General features: G+C 41.4%; 1 protein-coding gene across 9 annotated transcripts in view; it reads left to right on the top strand.

The window, feature by feature from the left end:
- The window catches only part of TLE4 (TLE family member 4, transcriptional corepressor), a 142,104-nt gene that overhangs the window by 17,460 nt on the left and 105,041 nt on the right, over positions 1–19,603 (top strand). For 6 of the 9 annotated variants that reach the window (XM_025891705.2, XM_025891698.2, XM_025891697.2 and 3 more), the window contains exon 5: positions 18,325–18,387. The exons of the other annotated variants lie outside the window; for them this stretch is intronic. In XM_025891705.2, the coding sequence (XP_025747490.1) occupies positions 18,325–18,387 (63 nt within the window). The remainder of the gene's footprint in view (positions 1–18,324; positions 18,388–19,603) is intronic. 9 annotated transcript variants of the gene reach the window in all.

Raw genomic sequence — 19,603 nt, 5'->3', positions numbered from 1 at the left:
TACTGTGAATGTGGGTGACTATTTTAAAGGCTTTTGATTTTTTGGGACATAGAATTGTTTTGGAGTGTGGCTTATTACCTCTAAGTACATCTATGTTGGTTAACCTCAAAAAATATTACAGTTAACCTAAAGTGGCCAATAAAAAACAGGGTGGCAATTCCACAGTTACTTGCTTGAGTATTTTTTGGCTAACTTGGGGAGGACAGAATTCTTGTTTGGCCTTCTTAATGGAGAAATTGTATTCTGCAAAATTCCAGAATGCCCTTCTTAAGCTTTCACCTTTATGTAGGTTCCAGGAATGTAGAGGTGACAGTTTGGCAGCTCTACTTCCTTGTGAGTCTTCCCTTACATTTAGGAGGTGGCATATTTAGGAGGGGCTGGGTCAGGCATAGTACATTTATGTACAAAAACCTGACTTTTTAATATGGCTACTTGTTTCCAAATGCTTGATATGGTTGGCAGAAGAAGATGGCTCAAAATTTGGACCTATTTTAACCAGATCTCAGCAAAACTGATAGGATTTTCTTATAATCTCAGCAAGAATTCAGGATATTTTGCATCAATTTTGGATGCATATAGAAAAAATTTTGGTAAGATCTTTGTTGCATTTGGGTTGTGAGATGGCATGCCAGCGTCCAGCTTAGATTTATATATCCCACATTTTTCCTTGATGCAGGAATATCTTGGAGGTATTGGCAGGTTTAGTTCCAGACCATCACAGTAAAGCAAATATTGCAATAAACCAAGTCAGATGAATTTTTTGGTTTCCCAGGGCATATAAAAATTACATTTACACTGTACTGTAGTCTATTAAAGTGTGCAGTAGCATTATGTATTAAAAAAAAACAATACACATACATTAAAAAACACTCTTGCTAAAAAATGCTAGCTACCATCTGAGCTTTCAGCGAGTCGTAATCACTGATCATAGATCACCATAAGAAATAGAATAATAATGAAAAAGTATGAAATTTTGGGAGAATTACCAAATGTGACGCAGAGACATAAAACCAGCAAATGCTGTTGGAAAAATGGCGCCAATAGATTTTCTTGGTGTTGGATTGCCACAAACTTTCAACTCGTAAAATATGCAGTATCTGTGAAGCACAATAAAGTGAAATGGCAATAAAACGAGGTGGGCCTGTATTTGATTTTCCAGTTTGGGGGCATGCTTTTGCCACATTTGTTTGGAGCTCACCCTAAAAATTAACTATCTAAAATGGAAATATTTAGCTTCTCAAGTTGAAATACCTAGAACAGGACCTACAAAGGTCAAGAAGATCATAACCTCGGGGCGCCTGGGTGGCTCAGTCGTTAAGCGTCTGCCTTCGGCTGGGGTCATGATCCCAGGGTCCTGGAATCAAACCCCACATCGGGCTCCCTGCTCTGCGGGAAGCCTGCCTCTCCCTCTCCCAATCCCCCTGCTTGTGTTCCCTCTCTCACTGTGTCTCTCTCTGTCAAATAAATAAAATCTTTAAAAAAAAAAAATCATAATCTAAAGACTTAAACATGAACAAGAGCTTAATCCTCCTGAGGTTGTTTTAGTCTTCCTACATTGAGAGAAGGTAGTGCTGGAGACCTCAGATGGAACGCAAAGGTGGAGTTGGCTTTGAATTGTTCTTTAAGCAAATGCTAATTGATCTCACACTACCACCTGTAGGGCACACTTTGAGGTCTAGGGAGTTAGAAGAGGTGATAGGCTCGCCTCCGTGGAGATTCTAGTCTTTTTATGGCATTTGGACCAATGTGAACAAAACAAGGCATTTGTGTGGATGGCACTGTGACCTAGACAGAAGAGAGGAAGTCAGGAGTGATTAAGGATGCTATTCCCGAGATAGATGCAGGGGCATTTCAGTGGGACCTCAGAGGAGGGGGGTCACTTAGACAGGAAGAAAGGAAAGGGGATGATTCCAAGTGGAGGCCATATAGATGGGAAAGGGCTGTATATATTCAGGCTCTGGTTAGCGTTTCCAGCTTGGTTGGGATAGGGGAAGAAATGGTTGAGAAGGCAGGTTTGGGATTCATTTATAGAACGCCTTGAATGCTAGTATAGTATGTGGGCTATTGAAGGAAGGCAAGAAGATTAATCAGATGGTAGGGCAAGGACATGTCTGTTTTGCTAATTGCCTTACTCTCAGCAGCTAGCATGGGCCCTGATAGCAGATATTCAGTGAATGCTGGCTGAAATGATTTGAGTGGAGAGGGGCAGGACTGGAGAGGGACAGGGTTGAGGAGGGATGTGGGACTCGCAAGGAGGAACTCAAGTGACCCAGCAGTTCATTGGATGAGGGGTGTGTAAATGCATAGGAGAGAGTTCCTAAGACATTGACCCCTGCAGCCTGACAGAATCCTCGTACCACTGATAGAAAAGGCAACCTTGGAAGGGGGGGAACTTGCTCTTGATTATGCTGGGCGTGAGGTGCCTGGGGAGGAGGGAGTGATAGAAGAAGGGGAGGAAAGAAAAGTGCATTTGTTGCTTCTCTTTCCTTCATGCCTTCATATCCGCATCTTCCCTTTATCTCCTGCCAAATCTATACTCCTGCCAAGAACCTCAAGGATTCTTTTACATAAGACCTGTATTTGTGCCTTTATTCTATACCCAGGCCAGGATGGACTTGGCAGGCAGCTCTTTGCAGACAGTGGATTTAGGAACTTACCGTATTAAAGAAGGTGTGTGGCCTTTGTGTTAGCCTATGGGAGAGAGTGTTTCTCTTCATCATTTTTACTTGATTACTGCCATTACCTTTCTACAGATATAATAGTGGGAGTTTGCAAATTATCTGATTTTTGACTTTTTCCTTTTTAAATTTTTTAAACATTAAAAATAGGTACAGAATCCTCTAAATTATTCATCAGCTATGGAAACTGCTCCAGTCATTCTTTTTTTTTCTTTTTAATTTTTATATCATTTGGTCAACGACTTTGGGTAGGTCAGTAATTCCATCTCCTTTTTGTGTTGAGAAATTTTGTGTAAACTACGAGTCTCAGTCTATAATTGTTTTGAGAAACTACAATATTTCCAAAGAAATAATTATCCCCATTGTTCATTATGTAGGAGCTAAATACTGAAATTACAGTGGATGCTTCAGTCAGTGCAAATTATGTATGCAGTTAATTTTCTTCTTTTTTTTCCCTAATGTGGCATATTCTATATTTTAAACTTTCCCCCCTTTAGACACTTGTCTTAAACTGCTGTAGTGGAATGAGAAAAGCAATGATAGTAAGGAAAGTTAAGTAAACATGAAATTAAAAAGGCCATAGGGTACATTTTGGTAAACCAAAATATTGCTTGGTTGCATAAAACCACAGATCCATTCCAAAAAAAAAAAAAAACACATGCGGAAATGTGGTTTTGCTGTCTGTCATGCAGTTTGTTTTCAACTGTCAGAAACATACGTTGCTTTCTGGGGTATTTTTTTTTCAAGTCTGACCACAGCTTTTCATTTCCTTCACTCCACCCACACCTCCCACCGCACCTCCACGTATCTAGTGCTAATTTATGGGTGATTTAAATGTAATGACATAATCATCAGCCAGCAGAAAGGTTTCAGCAGTTGTGGCGAAAGTTTCTTGTCTCAGATGTGCTCAGTGCCAGTTCTGTGCTTTTGGAAACTTCTATAATCGGACCACAGTGATTGTCCTTGTTTTTGGACTTTTCAATATAAGTTAAACTGTGATCTTTAAAAGGTGGTTTTGAAGTGCTTTGCTTTTTTGATAAAAAGGTAATATATTCACATTAAAGAACTTTTAGAAAGAAGAATCACCCACGATACTTCGACTCTGAGCTAACTGCTGACCTAGGCAGAGGCCCAAGGCTGAGGCCTCACTCTCTCCAGCAGTTGTGCTGTTGGCTGATGGAAAATTATGTCTGCCTACCCCTCATCAAAAGTACTGGTCAAGGTTCAAAGGGTAATACATAAAATAGACATGTGTGTGTTTTATTTCTTTTAAAAGTACAAAAGTACAGAAAGTGTATGTGTAGTAAAATGAAACCTTAGACCTTTAAAATTAATTTTGATTTGTTGGTAACTTTATGGTTTCTTTATCTTTTTTGTGGGCAACACAATCCTAAATATTTTTTTAGGATCTGCTCTTAATTTAGCCAGTAACTCCCTGTGATCTTGGTAAATTATTTAACTTCCCTGAATTTCAGTTCTCATGCATATCTAGAAAACGAGGGGATAGGACCTGATCAATATGTTTTATAAAATGCTGGTTCGCAGGCCCCAGAACCTGGGACTTGGGCATCAGCATTTTCCTAAATGCTCCAGGGTGATTCTAATGTGCAGCGGGCTTGAGAACCAGTGACTTAAAGCAGTGCTTCTCAAACTTTAGTGTGCATACAAATCACTGGAGATCCTGTTAAAATCAGATTCTATTTCAGCGGGGTTGGAGTGGTGCCTGCTATCTAATGCCCAGGTGATGCTGATGCTGCTGGTCTCCTGACCACAAGTTGAGTAGCAAGGAGCCATAAAATCTCTAAAATTTCTCCCATTTCTTAGTCATTACTTATTTCCATGATGCAGTTTATATAGTACATGGGGGAGGTCCGTGTGCTGCTTGACTGACACCCCTGATTTAAGATGTCAGGATTGATAGGTAGTGTGGTATCTGCATAACCTTTCATTGTTTAGATTCCAGACCTGCATTTCTGGAACAGTTCAGCAGAGTGAAGTAGTTTTAATAGTACCTTGCTTCAGGCAGCCTGACTGCATGCCAACTGGTGGCTGGTGGGCTTGGTACTTTGTTACAGAGAAGGGGGGCACTTTCCAGTCTTCCCTCCTCTGCTCACTGGGACCCCACTCTAAAAGGTGCTTACACTTTCAAATTCTGTCTCCTTTCTTCTCATCCTCCAGTGGCTACCCTGCCCATATTGACCTCTAATTTCTGAGCAGTATTTTAGGTAAATGGGAAAAAGAAAACCATGAAGTAGTACATTTTGTCTTAACTTGATTTCTCATGTGAGCACATTCTCTACAGAAAATTTATTCAACCTAATTTTAAGCAAGCAAAACTCCCCAATTTTAAGGTGTATCTTGTTGTGGAAGAAGCACAAACATCCTTGAGCGGTAACATTGGCCATGCTCTTCTTTAACCCTGTCATTTAGAAATAAAGAAGTACTGTTCATAATTGTAGTCCTTTCCTCTTGTTTGCTGTAGCATGGCATCAGACCAGCAGGCAGCGGGATCTAGCGGGATGGCCCCGCTGAGGTCTGGGGTGTCTGCAGAACGGATTTTTAGGCCATCAGCTGCCCTTAAGCAGTTAAGTATAACTGTGGCCACTTAGCTTCTCCATGTAAACCAGGCAGGGATCAGAGAATGCTCCATTTATTAGGGCTGTGTTAGAGAATTTCGTTGCCTTGAAGGAATATACTTACCACCTTTTCCAAAGTCCCAGGCAATAAGAAATTACAGTTTGCAGTGTGGGAGTGTTGCTTTAGAGTAGTGTTACTCAGTGTGGTCTGCGGACTGGAGCAGGTCTGCACGAACAGTGTGCTATAGGTGGGCGTTAACAATAAGGAGCTTCTACCAGACTGTAAATCAACACACCGCTTTCTTCATTGCACATGTCTTGGTTGTTAAAAAACAAAACCAAAGAACAAAAAAACCCCACCTAGCTGAACTGAATAGTAGTTGATTTAATTCTGGCACAAGACCTCTGTCTTTTTGCTGACAATTTGAGGATTGCCTGCTCTTCAGTAGCACTGCTTTAGAATATGTAATCAGAGGGTTTATCAGGGTTGTTTTATTAGTTAGGAATAGACAAATAGAAGTTCATGAAGTAAAGGAAGGTGTAACCTGAAAGATAAAAAAGTAAATATAGAGGCAAGTTAGGTTAAAAGTAAAATCAAGTTACAGGTGGTAGGGACATGTGCAAAATAGTAAGTTATCTCAAGTGGGAAGCTGTTCAGAGTCACTGCAGTTTGTGCGTTGGTTAATGCAAAACTCGTTTAAATTCTTCTTGAGTACTTCTGAATTCTTAATAACTTGTCTTAGAGTTTTTGTTTTTCCTTTTCATCATCTACCTCTAATGGAAAGAACACATTTCTTTAAATCTCATATAACTGTTTTCTGTAGTCTTAAATTACAAGAAGCTTTGAAATTAAGCCTGACTTCCCCTCTACCTCTCCTTCTCTCCCCTCAGCCTGCTATTCTTTACTCTTTACTACTGTATGTAAAATTTACTGCATCCAGGGCAAGTATCTGTTTACCAAGAAAATAGGAAGAGAGATCCTTTGCCAGTAGCAAAACATAAATACTAGAATGTCTTTTCTGGGTCATAGTGCAAGAAAGTGGAGAAACAGCAGATTTTCTGGGGCTGGGCTTGTGACCTCACTCTTCCCAATCAGTCGGGAAGCACTGTCCTCTGTTATCACTGTGCCAGTGAGTCTGCCCCATCCCCCCACCCCCCCATTCCCTTTAGATCTGCAGCCCTTGCCTGGTGTAGTATAAATTAGTGAGGGATGTATTCTTAATTGAGAGACAGGAAGAGCCTAAGCTTGAATCAATACCTAATAATACAGCTACTCAATTTGTAGCACTATCTAATCTCAGTTCTGTCTTAGAACAGAACTACTTACCTTAAGGGATTTTATTCATAAGTGTATCCTCATAAATATTTCTGCCAAGCAGATATGGGGCAGCTAATATTCTTCCCATTTCATGGGTGTAGAAATGGGAGTCCCAAATCACTTAGGGGTTTGCTGAAAGTCATGGTTTAGCTGGACTAGTAATTAGAGTCATCCTGGGATTTGACACTCCACAGTTGTATCATTCACAGTATCTGGTGTGCTTTCCAGAATGTTTCATCATCTGAGTTCAGCTTTTTCCCTTTGCCTTACATAACTGCCCCCCCCCCCACAACACACCTTGAAACTAACCCTGTGACTTCCCAGTCCTAATGATTGGTAACACCATACCCAGGCTTTACATGTTGGGATCATGGATTCCTTCTAATTTTCCAGATCTTAGGGAGGTCACAACGTGCTGCTAGTTTTCCCTGTGCAGTGTGTCTCCTTTGCTTGCCCCCTCCGTCACCAAGCCTTACGTGGGCTTAGGGGAACACAGGGAACACTTCGGTATCTGTCCATATTGGGTCATTCTTTAGGGGCCCTTCTCCACTCCTGGAAATCCAGCCAGAATTCCCATCATGGCTCTCTTCCTCTTCTCTGCTCATTTTACCCTTTACCTTGGTGACCTTGTGCACTCTTCTTAATAGATGGATCCCAAATTTTTTCTACAGCCTGCATCTCTCCTCTGAGAGCCTCGTATGGAACCAAGTCCTCATTTCCATTCAGTGTCTCAAAAGTACTTAAACTCTCAGTGTCCCCAGATGACATCATCCCCCACCAGCCTGCTTGTTTGTGGTCCAGTGATCTCTACTTCAGGAAATGCCAGAACCATCCACCCAGTTTCCCAAGCCAGAAACCTGGGGGCAGGTGATGATTGCCTTTCCTTCTTGCTCATTCGCCACACCCAGTCAGTCATCTGGTCTCTCGGAATCTACTCCCAGTTACTCCTGCATCTGTTTACTTCTCTCCAGCCATCTGAGCATGGTGAATTACTTACCCAGGTTCTTCTTTGGCTCTATCTGTATAATGAGGACAGAGTAATTCTCTTCAGTTGTTCTGCATTGAAGTGAAATATCTGGTGCGGGGGGGAAACTCCTTGAACGTTAGGATGACGATGATACACATGACCATGATTGGCACATTTAGCTGCCTTATATATTTAAGATGACTTTCAGGATGGTCCAGCCTGGGGGAAGATAATACCAGTACCCTGGGCTGTTGTGGATCTGCTTCGTCAGCCACATCTGGTGCTGCTACTGCCCCCTTTCTTTCACTTGTCCTGTTTGTTGAATATGAATGTCGCACATTGGTGCAGCAGGCTGATCCTTTTTGGAATGTTCTTGCCCTTTTCCCTGCCCCTCTCTCCTTTGTCTCTAAGACTCACTTCACCCTCAGTTACTCAGGGAACCAGAGTCCTCTGTTAAGCATTTTTAAATACTGTGCATTTTGTATTTTTTCAGTGTCTGTTTCATTTGCTAGATTATGGGCTCTATAAATCCTGTCTTCTTCAGCTGCTCTGTTTCTCAGACTATGACACAGTGCCTAGCAGGAGAGTAGACCATTATTGGAAACGGTGGAATTAATATGGCCTCACATGTAGCTTTCTCTCCAAAGCCTCTGTGAAGACTTCAGCCAGAAGGGGTTTTGTCCACCTTCACCCTCATTTCTAGGGCTCTTCTGTGCACCACCTAGGCACCATATGCTGTCTGTTACTGTGTTTATTTGCATTTGGTCTTTGACTGTACTAGATTATAAACACTTCAGAGTCCAGATCAAGTCGGCATTCACTGCCATTCCCACCATAGCTGCTAGCTTAGAGTAGGAGTGAATCTGAAAACATCTTGTTGAATTTCCTAAGTTTGTGGTGCTATGGGATTTCATATTCCTATTCTGAAGTTATCTTTCATCCTCCATCTTTCCTTTTGTGGTATGTTTTGTGGTTATAAATCTCTTCCACCGCCATTCAAATATAATCAGTGACAAGAGGGGGGGGAGGGCTGAAATGCACTGGACTGTCTTGACCTCCTGTCTGGTATTTATCATAGCTTTCCCAGGAATTGTCCTTGATAGGTCCTTGCTGCCTTGCAAATAAAGTTCAGGCTCTTTAGTGTGGCATTCAGGACCTTCCACAGGCTGACCCTGTGAGCCCTTTCTGTCCTTATTTTCCACTCCTTTTTTATTGCACACGTCCTGTGCTCTAGCTTAATGGTTTTCAATTCTGCCATTAGACTCACCTGGGGAGCTTTAAAATAATGCACTGAAGCATGGGTTCTGCCCTCCAAGAGCGTGAGTTCATTGGTCTGTGGTGAGGCCTGGGCGTTGGTGTTTGTGAAAGATCCACGGGTGATGCTGGTGTAAAGCCAGGCCTGGAAACCTTTGACCAGCTCAGAGTTGCCCACAAAGTGTGATCTGCTCTAAGAGCTTTGAGAAGAAAGGGTTCTGCAGTCAAGTTTGATTGGTACCGCTTTTCCTGCGCTCCTTTCCAAATATTTGTAACTAGCGCTATCGAATGGGAGGTCAGAGGTGTACAAAGGAAGGGAACCTGTTTAACTCTGTGTAAGCCCGGTGAGGTCATCTGGTCAGGGAGTATGGTACCTGTTAACGACATCTGCAAGACGCTGTGTAGGAGCTGCTCTGGGCGATGCTGCTTCCAGCGGTATCTCAGCTTTTAAGTCAGTTCTTTATGTGCCGTTCTTTATTCATCTCATCCAAATCAGACCCATGCCCTGCCCCAGACTTCTCTCTCAGAACCCCCATTGTACCTTCTTCAGCACTTCCCGGATCTGAAATTCCTCTTCGTCTACCCGTCTGTCCGCTTCTGGCTCCCTCCCGGACAAGGTGCACTCCATGACAGCAGGGACTTCTGTCTTGTTCGCCCCTGTGTCTCAGCACCTAAAGTAGGCCTGGCAAATAGTAGGTGCTTAATAAATATTTGTTGAATGGACAGAAAGGCAGCCATACATTTGTGGTTTTGGCTTTTTCTAAGGTACACGTTTAAATATTTAAACTGCCTGCACAGTATAATTAAAAGCAGCTTGAAATACATTTGAACAGTAGCTAGAAATACAGGAACAAAAGGGGATGGTAGTAGTTTCTTATACTTTTAATTTTCTCAACCTATCTCGTAAAGTACTTAAAAAAAAAGAGAGAGAGAGAAAAAGTAGATATGAGCCTGACTATAGAGATAATGCTATTTTTCTGATTATAGAGAGGCCTCAGTCTGTGGTATGGGACTTCTTTTTTCTTTTTAAATTTTTTAACCAGCCTGTCACAGGTGGCTTCTCTCGGCCTGTGGGAGTCACACCTGTGTGAGTCAGAGAGTTTGGGTGAGGAATCATTCATTGAGTGATGGTGGACTTTTGTGTGAGATACACTGCACCGAGGACAAAAGCACACAAAACCCATCAGGAATTAGTACATTCTATGGAAAACCATCCCCTTATAGTGAGGGTATTCAAACAGGTTTGTCAGGGATGGTAGGGAGGGGATTTGCATATTTGAATCTATGCATGGGTCCCAGCAATTTCTGACCTTTGTTTGGCAGGGAATCCAAGGTTGTGTTCTCTGTACGAGTCCTCTTGCTGCCGCTGTGTTTATGGCTCCCGAAGCCAGGCTCTGACCACATTCTGAGTGGGGTTGGCATGTGTGAACTGCCCTGCATGTGTGATAGTTTGAGTGTGACCCGCTATGCCTCGAATTACCAGGAACTGCTCCTTTTACTTCCTGTGCTAGCATGGATGCCAGTGCATAGCTCGGGCCCGGCCCTTCCTTGGGCTGTTCAGGTTATCTCCCGGCTTTACTCTGGAGATACCCTTGTGGAGACTTCTCTTGACTCAGCATATGAGGCACTCCCCCATTGTGCTCTCTAACAAATACCCCAGTTCTTGTGGGTGAGGTGATTAGCAGTCTGGTGTGAGTAATCTCAGGAAGGAGGCTGAGTGGCATCTCCTTTTATCATATTTCTTAAAATACCTTTTAAAACACATGTCCTGCCAAGGTTTCAGAATGGAAGTTGTAGTCATTTACTTAGCAGTCAGGAATTGTCCAGAGTGAATTTGCATTCCCTTTTGTTGCCCACTGTGATTACTTATTATTCTTTTGGAGCAGCATGGCATCCTAAATGCCAGAAAAGATGTGTGTTGGGAAGGTAAACAAACCAAACCAGAGAACAAGCAGGTCTTCCAGGTGGATATTCCTTTACGAGCGAAGTGCTCTTAACTATTCCCAAACAATTTTAGGGTGCTTGTAAAAGATTTTAGGAGATTCCTACCACCTAACTGAACTGCAGTTGCTTCTGTTCATTCAACAGATATTTTTGGGTGTCTTCTACTTACCACAGAGGGGGGTGGTAGACCGAGATCTCTGCCTTCACTGAGCCTGCATTCTGTAGAACCTTGCTACTCAGGGTGCTCTCTGTATACCCGCGGTGTCCGTGTCACTTTGGAATTTGTTAGAAGCATAGACTGTCGGGCCCCACTTCAGGCAGAGATTTTAACAAGATTCCTGGGTGATTATTTGTATACACATTAAAATTTGAGAAGCACTACTCTCTGTTCATGTAAACAAAAACATGTGAGATGCTTTCAGACGATCACGCCGTGGAGAAGGGACTGTACTGGGCCCGAGAATGACTGGGAGGAGTCAGAGGATGGGGAGTGGAGATGTGGGATGTGCCCATGGGCTGGGACTGAAGAGGTGAGTAGGCAGCGGGCCTTGGGAAGACCAGGCACAGGGACCTCTCCCTCATCCTTGCATGCTTTATTCACCCCCGTTTTTGGGATGATTTTCCCTTTTCCGCTCGAGGCCAGGTGGGGGCCCACAGATTCACTTGCCTGCTCTGCCTGGATCCTGGGAGTGTTTGGCAGAGCAGCGTGAGTTCAAGCAGAGGGGCACAACTTTGGTTTTGATAGGAACTGGCTATTTATTTAAGTGAGAAAGCAGTCTAAGGGGCTGGAAGGGTATCTTGACAGTGATGACTTCAAAGACTTGAAATTTTATGTGATTGTGAGGGGGAAGGGGAAACCAATAGAGGCCTTGCTAGAATTGACAGGACGAGAGAAAAGGAAATGTGGATATAGATGTAGGTTTTCCAGAAAATGGAGAGAAGAAGAAAACAGACAAGGAGGTCTTTAGCCTAATGTAAGAGGATAGACTGAAAAACAAGAGCATGGCTCTCAGTGTAGAGAAGGTGGTTTATTGCTTTTCTTGGAGGTAGGTATCCTTGAGAGGTTGTAAGGACCATTAGTGTTTTTATTTGTCTTACTGGTTTTATTCCAATATCCCAAATTCCTCTGTCTTTAGGTGTTTCTCACATATAGTTTGATCACATAGATCATGTTGGGAAAAATTAAGGTAGATGATCTTCACCTGCTGTGGGTACAAGGAATATTTTTGCTCCCTCTACTCTTGCTAAGTGTGATAATGCTTAATTGTAAATCAGCATCCCAAGGCACCTGTACACTTACGTCAGTAGGAAAGAGTAAGGTGAAAACAGCTCGAGAGATTGATTGATGGATTCAGAGACCGGGAGAGAGAAAAGAAGAGAAATCAGACAGTAGCTAGCAGGCCTTGCTGTGACACACTGGGCCCGAAGGAATGAACATTTGCATGGGTGTCTTAGGACTCAGAGTAATCCGGTCAGAGGACCAGCTCCACCTTGTTCCTCGAAGGCTGAAGTCAGGCTCACCAGAGAAAGTCATTTTCTTTTCCGACTCCTGACGTCCCACTTTTCCCTCCCTTCTTTTTTCCCTGCCACTCCCCTCTGGTGGAGCTGAATATAATCATGATAAAATTAGTTACAGTGTTTTTCAGACTTGAGAACCGAAATGATTTGACCTTGTAGGAGTAATTGGATGTCTGGCACAGTGATCGTCATTCTTAACCTTGATAATGTATCACTCTCAAACATTTGGAGCTGTATTTAAACACAACCAGAGCCCAGAAGGTGTAGTAAGGATAATAGGCATCTATCTGGGATTTCCCTTTTCCCTTAAAGACCTTACAGAAAGCTCAAGAGATGAGAGGAAAGGGCACTTTTTTCTAATCATGGCAAAAATGCTTCAGTAAAATGCAGCTTTTCCTTGGGGACGGATCAGAATAGTTTCACGAAATGTAGGTATACTGTGATACTCTTCAGGAGGGGCGTTGCCCTGTGTACTCTTGGGCTAGCATCACAAACAGTAGCACCCGTATATCTTGTTAGGACAAACTGTATTTCAGCGTATGCAATGAACTGAACTACATACTGGGTACTTAATAGCATACTTTACACTCAGTAAATTAGCATAGATATGAGTTCAGAAGCAAAGCAGATTGACATCGCTTTGAGGTATTACTGTCAGTAGAATCATTCCTTTAGTTCAACTCCCCGGAGGGGGTGGGGGGGGTTGGGTGGTGACTAAAAATTGGTTGAATATTGACACTTTCATATCGTTCAAGGTAAGATTAATTGAGTACTCCTAGATAGTACCTCTTTCTTATTAGAGGAAGTGGGATGATGAGAGCTTTTAAAAGTCTTAATACTTGCAAAAAAAAAAAAAAAGTCTTAGTAGTTTGAATCAGTCCTTTATGGAAACTGATAAGTGTTTTATCAAATTGATTCTCACAATGTTATCACTCCATTTATTGCTTTATTAAGCAACATAAAATATTTTGTACAAATAAGTACCTGAACTAAAATTAAACATAGGCATCTGGTTTACCAGCTTGCCGGCAGTGCTGACAGTACCTTTGGTCTAAATCTCTATACCTTAATTCCAGTTTGGCTTTTTTTAATACAAAAATTAGTTTTATCCATTGTATATTCTTACCTCTTTTGTAAAGTTGAATTTTGATAAGGTAAAAACCCGAGTTGTCAGTTTTTTTTTTAAAGATTTTATTTATTTATTAGAGAGAGAGAATGAGAGAGAGCACGAGAGGGAAGAGGGTCAGAGGGAGAAGCAGGTTCCCTGCTCCGATGTGGGACTCGATCCCGGAACTCCAGGATCATGACCTGAGCCGAAGGCAGTCACTTAACCATCTGAGCCACCGAGGCGCCCTTTTTTAAAGATTTTATTTATTTATTTGACAGAGAGCAACACAGCGAGAGAGGGAACACAAGCAGGGGGTGTGGGAGAGGGAGAAGCAGGCCTCCTGCCGAGCAGGGAGACCCATGCGGGGCTGGATCCCAGGACCTTGGGATCATGACCTGAGCTGAAGGCAGACGCTTAACGACTGAGCCACCCAGGCGCCCTTGAGTTGTCAGTTTTGAGAAATAGTACTACTTGAGTATTTTTCATTAGGTTTAGCCTGGATTTTTACTAAGTTGGAAAGAATTTCTCATTAGTCCTCTGATTTTTTAATCTAGGGGCAAGCAGGATCAGTTCCAGAAGTTAGGCCATTTCTGAGAAAATTTGGAACAGATCAATGAACAAATAAAGATAATTTATTTTCTGATTGAAATAAAAAATTACAGTTTTTGGTTGTGTAGAGGTAAAAGAAGGGTGAAGGAGAGGGTTGCAGGATTTATTTGTACTTACTCCGAGAAGGATTTCAGATAGACTAAGAAGAAATTTCTCTTCACTTTTTTGAAGGGTTTTGTATAATTGGTGAATGTATGTTCTTGATAAATGCTTAATAAGGTAGAGTTTCTCTTAACATTTTTGGCAAAGAAACTGCTATAGAAAGCAAATTAATTGTGAAATGTTATTCTTCAAGAATTTTTTTTCTGAAACTATATTTGTGTTTTGTTGTTTTCTGGTTGGCTCCTAAAAGGGTTTCCTAATAATGTTTTGTTTTTCTCTTTTATTTCAACAATACTGTGCAGTAGTGTTGCTCCTATTTTGATGAGAGACTAAAACTCCAAGAGATATTTTTTAAACCAATAATTGCTTTTGATACATCTCTTTGATTACTAAAATAAAGTTACCTCTATTACTCTCAAGTTTATTATGTCATAAAAATAAAATTTGTTTAATTTTTTAAGGAAATCACATAGGCGGAAATAATCTAAATAAAAATTAGATTTTTATTATATTACAACTATTTGAGGGGATGTAATTTAATTCAAGGGTAGGCTTAACCAGTTTTTTGTCTTACTTAAATGACTAATGTAATTTGTTATAAGTGATAAGGAAAATATATATTTGATACTGTGTTCTTCAGTATTTGTTACTTTTTTAATCTAATGATTGAATTGTGGCATTCTTTTCAGTGCATGATGTTGCTTTCCCATGATGGCAAGGTAGTTTAAGCATTTTCCAACAGTTCTTGAGTTGGAGTATGACGAAAAAAAGCGTTGAAAGCTTCTTCCTTATGTTTTTCTGTTTCTTTACCAATTGATCATGCCACTAGGCCACTGGCCATCTCCATTTTGGAGGTGTTAGCCTGTCAGCATTCATGTGTCAAGTGTTGAGTGCACAGCCAAGGTGTTTTCATAGAATGCCTTTTTCTAAAATATTTTGCCCAGTTTGGAGTGTGGATGTGTGTGTGTGTGTGTGTGTGTGTGTGTGTGTGTGTGTGTGTGTGTAGGGATGGTCATTTATTGGTTCTTTTTACCGGAGGTTGGCATAAAGGTGGGAAATTACAGAAGGAGGAAATAGAATGGTAGTGAAACGAGGGTAGGAAAATAGTGTGAAACTTATTTTTAAATGACTGTCTTGGTGGGTAGAGGAAGACATAATCAAAATATCAAAAATTGTTAATGGATTCGACAAACCGTGACTGTAAAAACAAATTATTTTGTTATGTTTTGGCATAAACAATTGTCCTTTTATTGGGGCCGTTAATGCTATTTTGGAATATCGCGGGCATCTAAAGCCAATAGTCTAGCAGTGTCTGTAAAGCCTGGAATACCACAATAACATGCAGCAGCCCTAACAGCAGTAGTTTGGAATCTTGGCCTGTTTAAATGGGCTATCTGTGAATGTACTTGCTCAGGGATGCATGAGCCACATCACCTATCAATTTGTATGGAAGCTACAGCGCTGGCATAGGCTGATGGATAGCAGATTAGAGCCCTGATTAACCATGTGATTCAAAGACTGGGAATATATTGTCTAAGCAAGATTCATCAGATGCAATCAGAATTTCAAGTGGTCAGATGAAATTCAAATGTGTTTTGTGGCGTTTCCTCCCCTAGTGCTTTTCCTCCTAGGTTGCCTTTTTTCCCCCCTCTCTTTCCCCAAAACTGAAAAATACTTCTTTGATGAATCTGCTCCTTACCCTAAAGCTGTCTGTCTGTTATTCATCAGAAAGCAGGTCGCAGTTCAGTGAGCAGAAGAAAAGATTTTAATAGAAGCTGTGCCAAGGGCTGTAATGCATCATTTTAGGGCCCTAATTACATTACAATGACAAATATCAATGGTGACAACAGCAATAACCTACATCCTTTAATGGCTGTGCTGGAAAAGGAGTTTGGGCCCCACGCCATTAGATTAGACTCAGTTTCAAAACATAGGCCATTAGAAGTGTGTGTCCACAGTATTATTGGCTGATCACTGAAGCCCAGTGGAAAGGCCCGTAAATAAATGATGCCTCCCTAACGCTGGGTCCTGTGGGACAAAAGAGGCAAAATTAGTTGACCATGGAAGCAGAAGTGTTTCCGAGGCAACTTGAGCTTTCAAAGTGAGGAATGACCTGCTTAATTTTATGAAATCACACACACATCCCACCCCCCTGCCGCCAATTAGCCTGACCATGAAAAATCCATTGGCATGACAACTTAAAGAAATTAAGAAGTCTTTCAAGCAAAGGGAGACCTATAAAGAAAAAGTTTGCAGGATCCTCCCCTTTTTTTCTGTTATGTGTGTTAATATACATTAATAAAATAAATCTTTTCTACATTTATTTTTAAGAAAAATGCAGATTTTTTTTTCTCCAGTTGCTCAGACTTAAAATAGCGTAGGCCCAAAATTGAAGAAGGCCAAATAAATGCCTCATGGCCTTTATTTTGCCTGACGAGTAAGTTTCCTTAGAGTAGTTTTTATTGCCTAGATTATGTAGGCAAACTGAAGAACTCTGTTTTCTTATGTGCCCACACATTTTTAAACCCTCCTAGCAAGGGACTATTTTATTTATGTAAACAACATAATGAAGGAAAATATGCTTGGCAGATGGTTCTTAGCATTAGAATCATCAGTTTGGTCTGCCCCAAAGTGTCTCATTATCTTTTATTCTCTCCCCCTCCATCTCTCCCTACAAAAAGCTCAACAGCCAAATGCCTTTGAGATGCAGTGCTCTCGGTCTGGTGAATGCTACTCGATTCTCTTGGCTCACACTGGAATCTCACCCAGAACCACTGTGCTGTGTCGGTCCAGGTGGAGGGTGATTTGGTGATTCCCACTGCAGCTTTTCATGGTGCTTTAAGCATTCTTAAAGGATAGCTAAATGCTCCATGGGGCCAGTGCAGTAAATTAAATCAGGTCAGCACAGTTGGGTCCTTCTTCACTGCTGTGTTACTGGTGCTGGGTTTTTGTCCATCTGGTTGGGAATGCAGGCTGGGAGGGAAAGCTTAGGTTTGAAACTTCCTTCATGGTGAATTTGTGTTTTCTCTTGGCTGGCAAAGTTTTTAAGGTACTGGCATTTAAAAGATTGCATAGCCGCAAAGTCAAAAGGGTTGCTGATGAAAGAAGGAAACCTAGATTGCACAAGGAGAGTGTCGCTGTCATTCTGGTAATGACTTAGCAAGAAAAAGAGCATTTTTGTCCTCTTACAAAATGAGAAACTGACCCTGGATGGAATTTATTTTAAGAATGTCTCAGGAATAGTAATTGCTTTACATTTTCTGCCTCTCGACACTTCTCGCCTGTCCTTCACGCCACCCCATCATTTAAAATAGAAGATATTTTGCATTTATGTGTATCGGAAAACCATGTGTTTACGTGTCCCATCCTGAAGTATATAAGGAGCCATCTGATAATACAAATTAAGATGAACATCTGTGAAGCTCTGGGTAGATTTTTAAAGAAAATTTAGTGGTGGCATTTCTTTTTTTCTTTCTTTAACTCACTATAGCATCCTATTGATAGAAAATTTCTATACTTACAAAAATTATTAGAGAATAAACTATCATCTGATGTTGCTAGGACTTGGCAGATCTCTAGTTCAAGAATAAGTAATGTTCCGAAGGTTAGTTTCCATATGTATATACAAATCCCTTTCTGTTAACTATAGGGAAATTTTTACCATGGTCTACCTCGGCATAGTGAAAACCCTGGTGGGACACATTTGGAAATTTTCATGACTGAAGAAAACATCCTGTTCCCTAGCAATTTATAACTTAAGGATCTGAGTTAATCAACTTATTTGGGTTGGTTGGGTGCTCTTCTTTTGGAAGGTTGGGGACTTGAAGCAAAGGCCACAAATGTAGAAATCCAATGAGTTACTGAGAGAAACTGGGATGGTGGGAAGAATGTATCTTTACTGTCAAACTAAAAACTCAAGGTTTTATGAAAAACCATATTAGAATGAACAAGGGTCCTGTTGAAAACTGATTTCCAGTCATGAAAATAAATTCCTTTTTATGTTGTCCTGGTGCTTGAAGGTGGCCTTTTTTAAGATGAATGCTGGTTAATAAATTGTGCTATTAATGTGACACTGTTGTCACTGCCTCCTTTTAATGGGCTTGCTGATGAGAGTTTTCCTCTTCCTTAGGAAATATGTCAGCCAGAATATAAAGTGTGTTTTAATATCATCCTGTTAATATTTCGGGAATTTGTAACCAGCTGACTGTTCTCTTTATTGCTTTCCTCCCCCCCCCTTTTTTTTAATGCAGGCAGAGATTGTCAAGAGGCTGAATGCGATCTGTGCACAAGTCATTCCCTTCCTGTCCCAAGAGGTAAGGCAGTTGGTTTGAGATGCTGGGCTAGAAGGTGCCATTTTAGTGATTTTGCAGAAAAGGGATTGTGGAACTGAGTTTTCGGCCTTGTCAGTCTCTTGGTGTTTGTATGGCACATTTACTAAGATACGGTGTTCACATTCCAACTTCTACACCTTATTAACATTCAGTGGAGTATAACGGTGGTCATATAATGGAACATTTTCTAATGTGTGAAGCAAAACTCAATTGTTAAAGTATTTTGCTGTCATTGGACAATGTAGTGTTGCTCAGAATTATGACTGTTTTTCATAATGGCATCTAATAAGGTGGATTGAAATATTGCCCAGAAGGGTTTGTTCTACACTTTTGTCGTGGGGCATTAAGAGTTGGCGGAAGACATCCATAGAAAGTGCTTTACGTAGTAAACAAACTAATGTAACTTTTGGCTAACTGCTTTAAAAAAGTTACTTATTACCTGATGAAGTCTTAACCCTGTGCTAGCACTTGGAAAAAGATACGCAGGATCGGTGCTCTGAGTACCACAGACTTCGCACATCGCCAAGGCCTGTGTGTGGCTCACCTGCTTCTTCTTGCTCACCAGCGGTGGAAGCACACACTGTGCAGACGCGCTCATTTTGGAATGAGAAGGTGCATTTCTCGTGGATGGTGGCTTCCTTGTGGCTTTTACCCCTCTTTTTGTTTGCTTGCTTGCTTTTGGTAGTTACAAAGTTTAGGTAACAGTGCTAAAGAGATCATTTTTGCTTCTGGATTACTCAGTCTGTCATTTGCTCAGGTAAGATCATCTGTGAGAAGGCAAGAAGCTAACTAATGGAGGATCTGTGTGTCTTAGCCACTGAGCTGTGTGTTGTGGGCTAGAAGGCACTTGGGGCACTCTCCTCCTACCCTTTACTTCTTTAGGTGTATAGGGAAGCCTTGCTTCCCAGGGGAGCTTTCCATCTGCCTGCCCACCAGTGGGCATGTGCTGATATAAGCCTGCAGTGGGTATTTGAGCATGGTTGTGTGTTATAGATAATAGGAATTACTGTGTGAATTCTTATTGGTTTGAACTGGGTTGGATCTCAGTAACCATGGGTACCTTTCATCAGTTATATATCCCATGGGGTGCTCATATTCACAAACCATGGACCTGAGTTAACATCCTGAATTCAAATGTTCTTCCGGACCACAAACAACAACGGAGGAGTTGTCTTTCTTGCCCTTTAGCTGTGACCAG

Source organism: Callorhinus ursinus, unplaced genomic scaffold, assembly GCF_003265705.2.
Source record: "Callorhinus ursinus isolate GAN/ISIS: 27379988/994484 unplaced genomic scaffold, GSC_fseal_2.0 scaffold28, whole genome shotgun sequence".
NCBI classification, from domain to species: domain Eukaryota; kingdom Metazoa; phylum Chordata; class Mammalia; order Carnivora; family Otariidae; genus Callorhinus; species Callorhinus ursinus.
The sequence above is the reverse complement of the archived record's forward strand: the minus strand, read 5'-3'. Positions and strand labels throughout refer to the sequence as shown.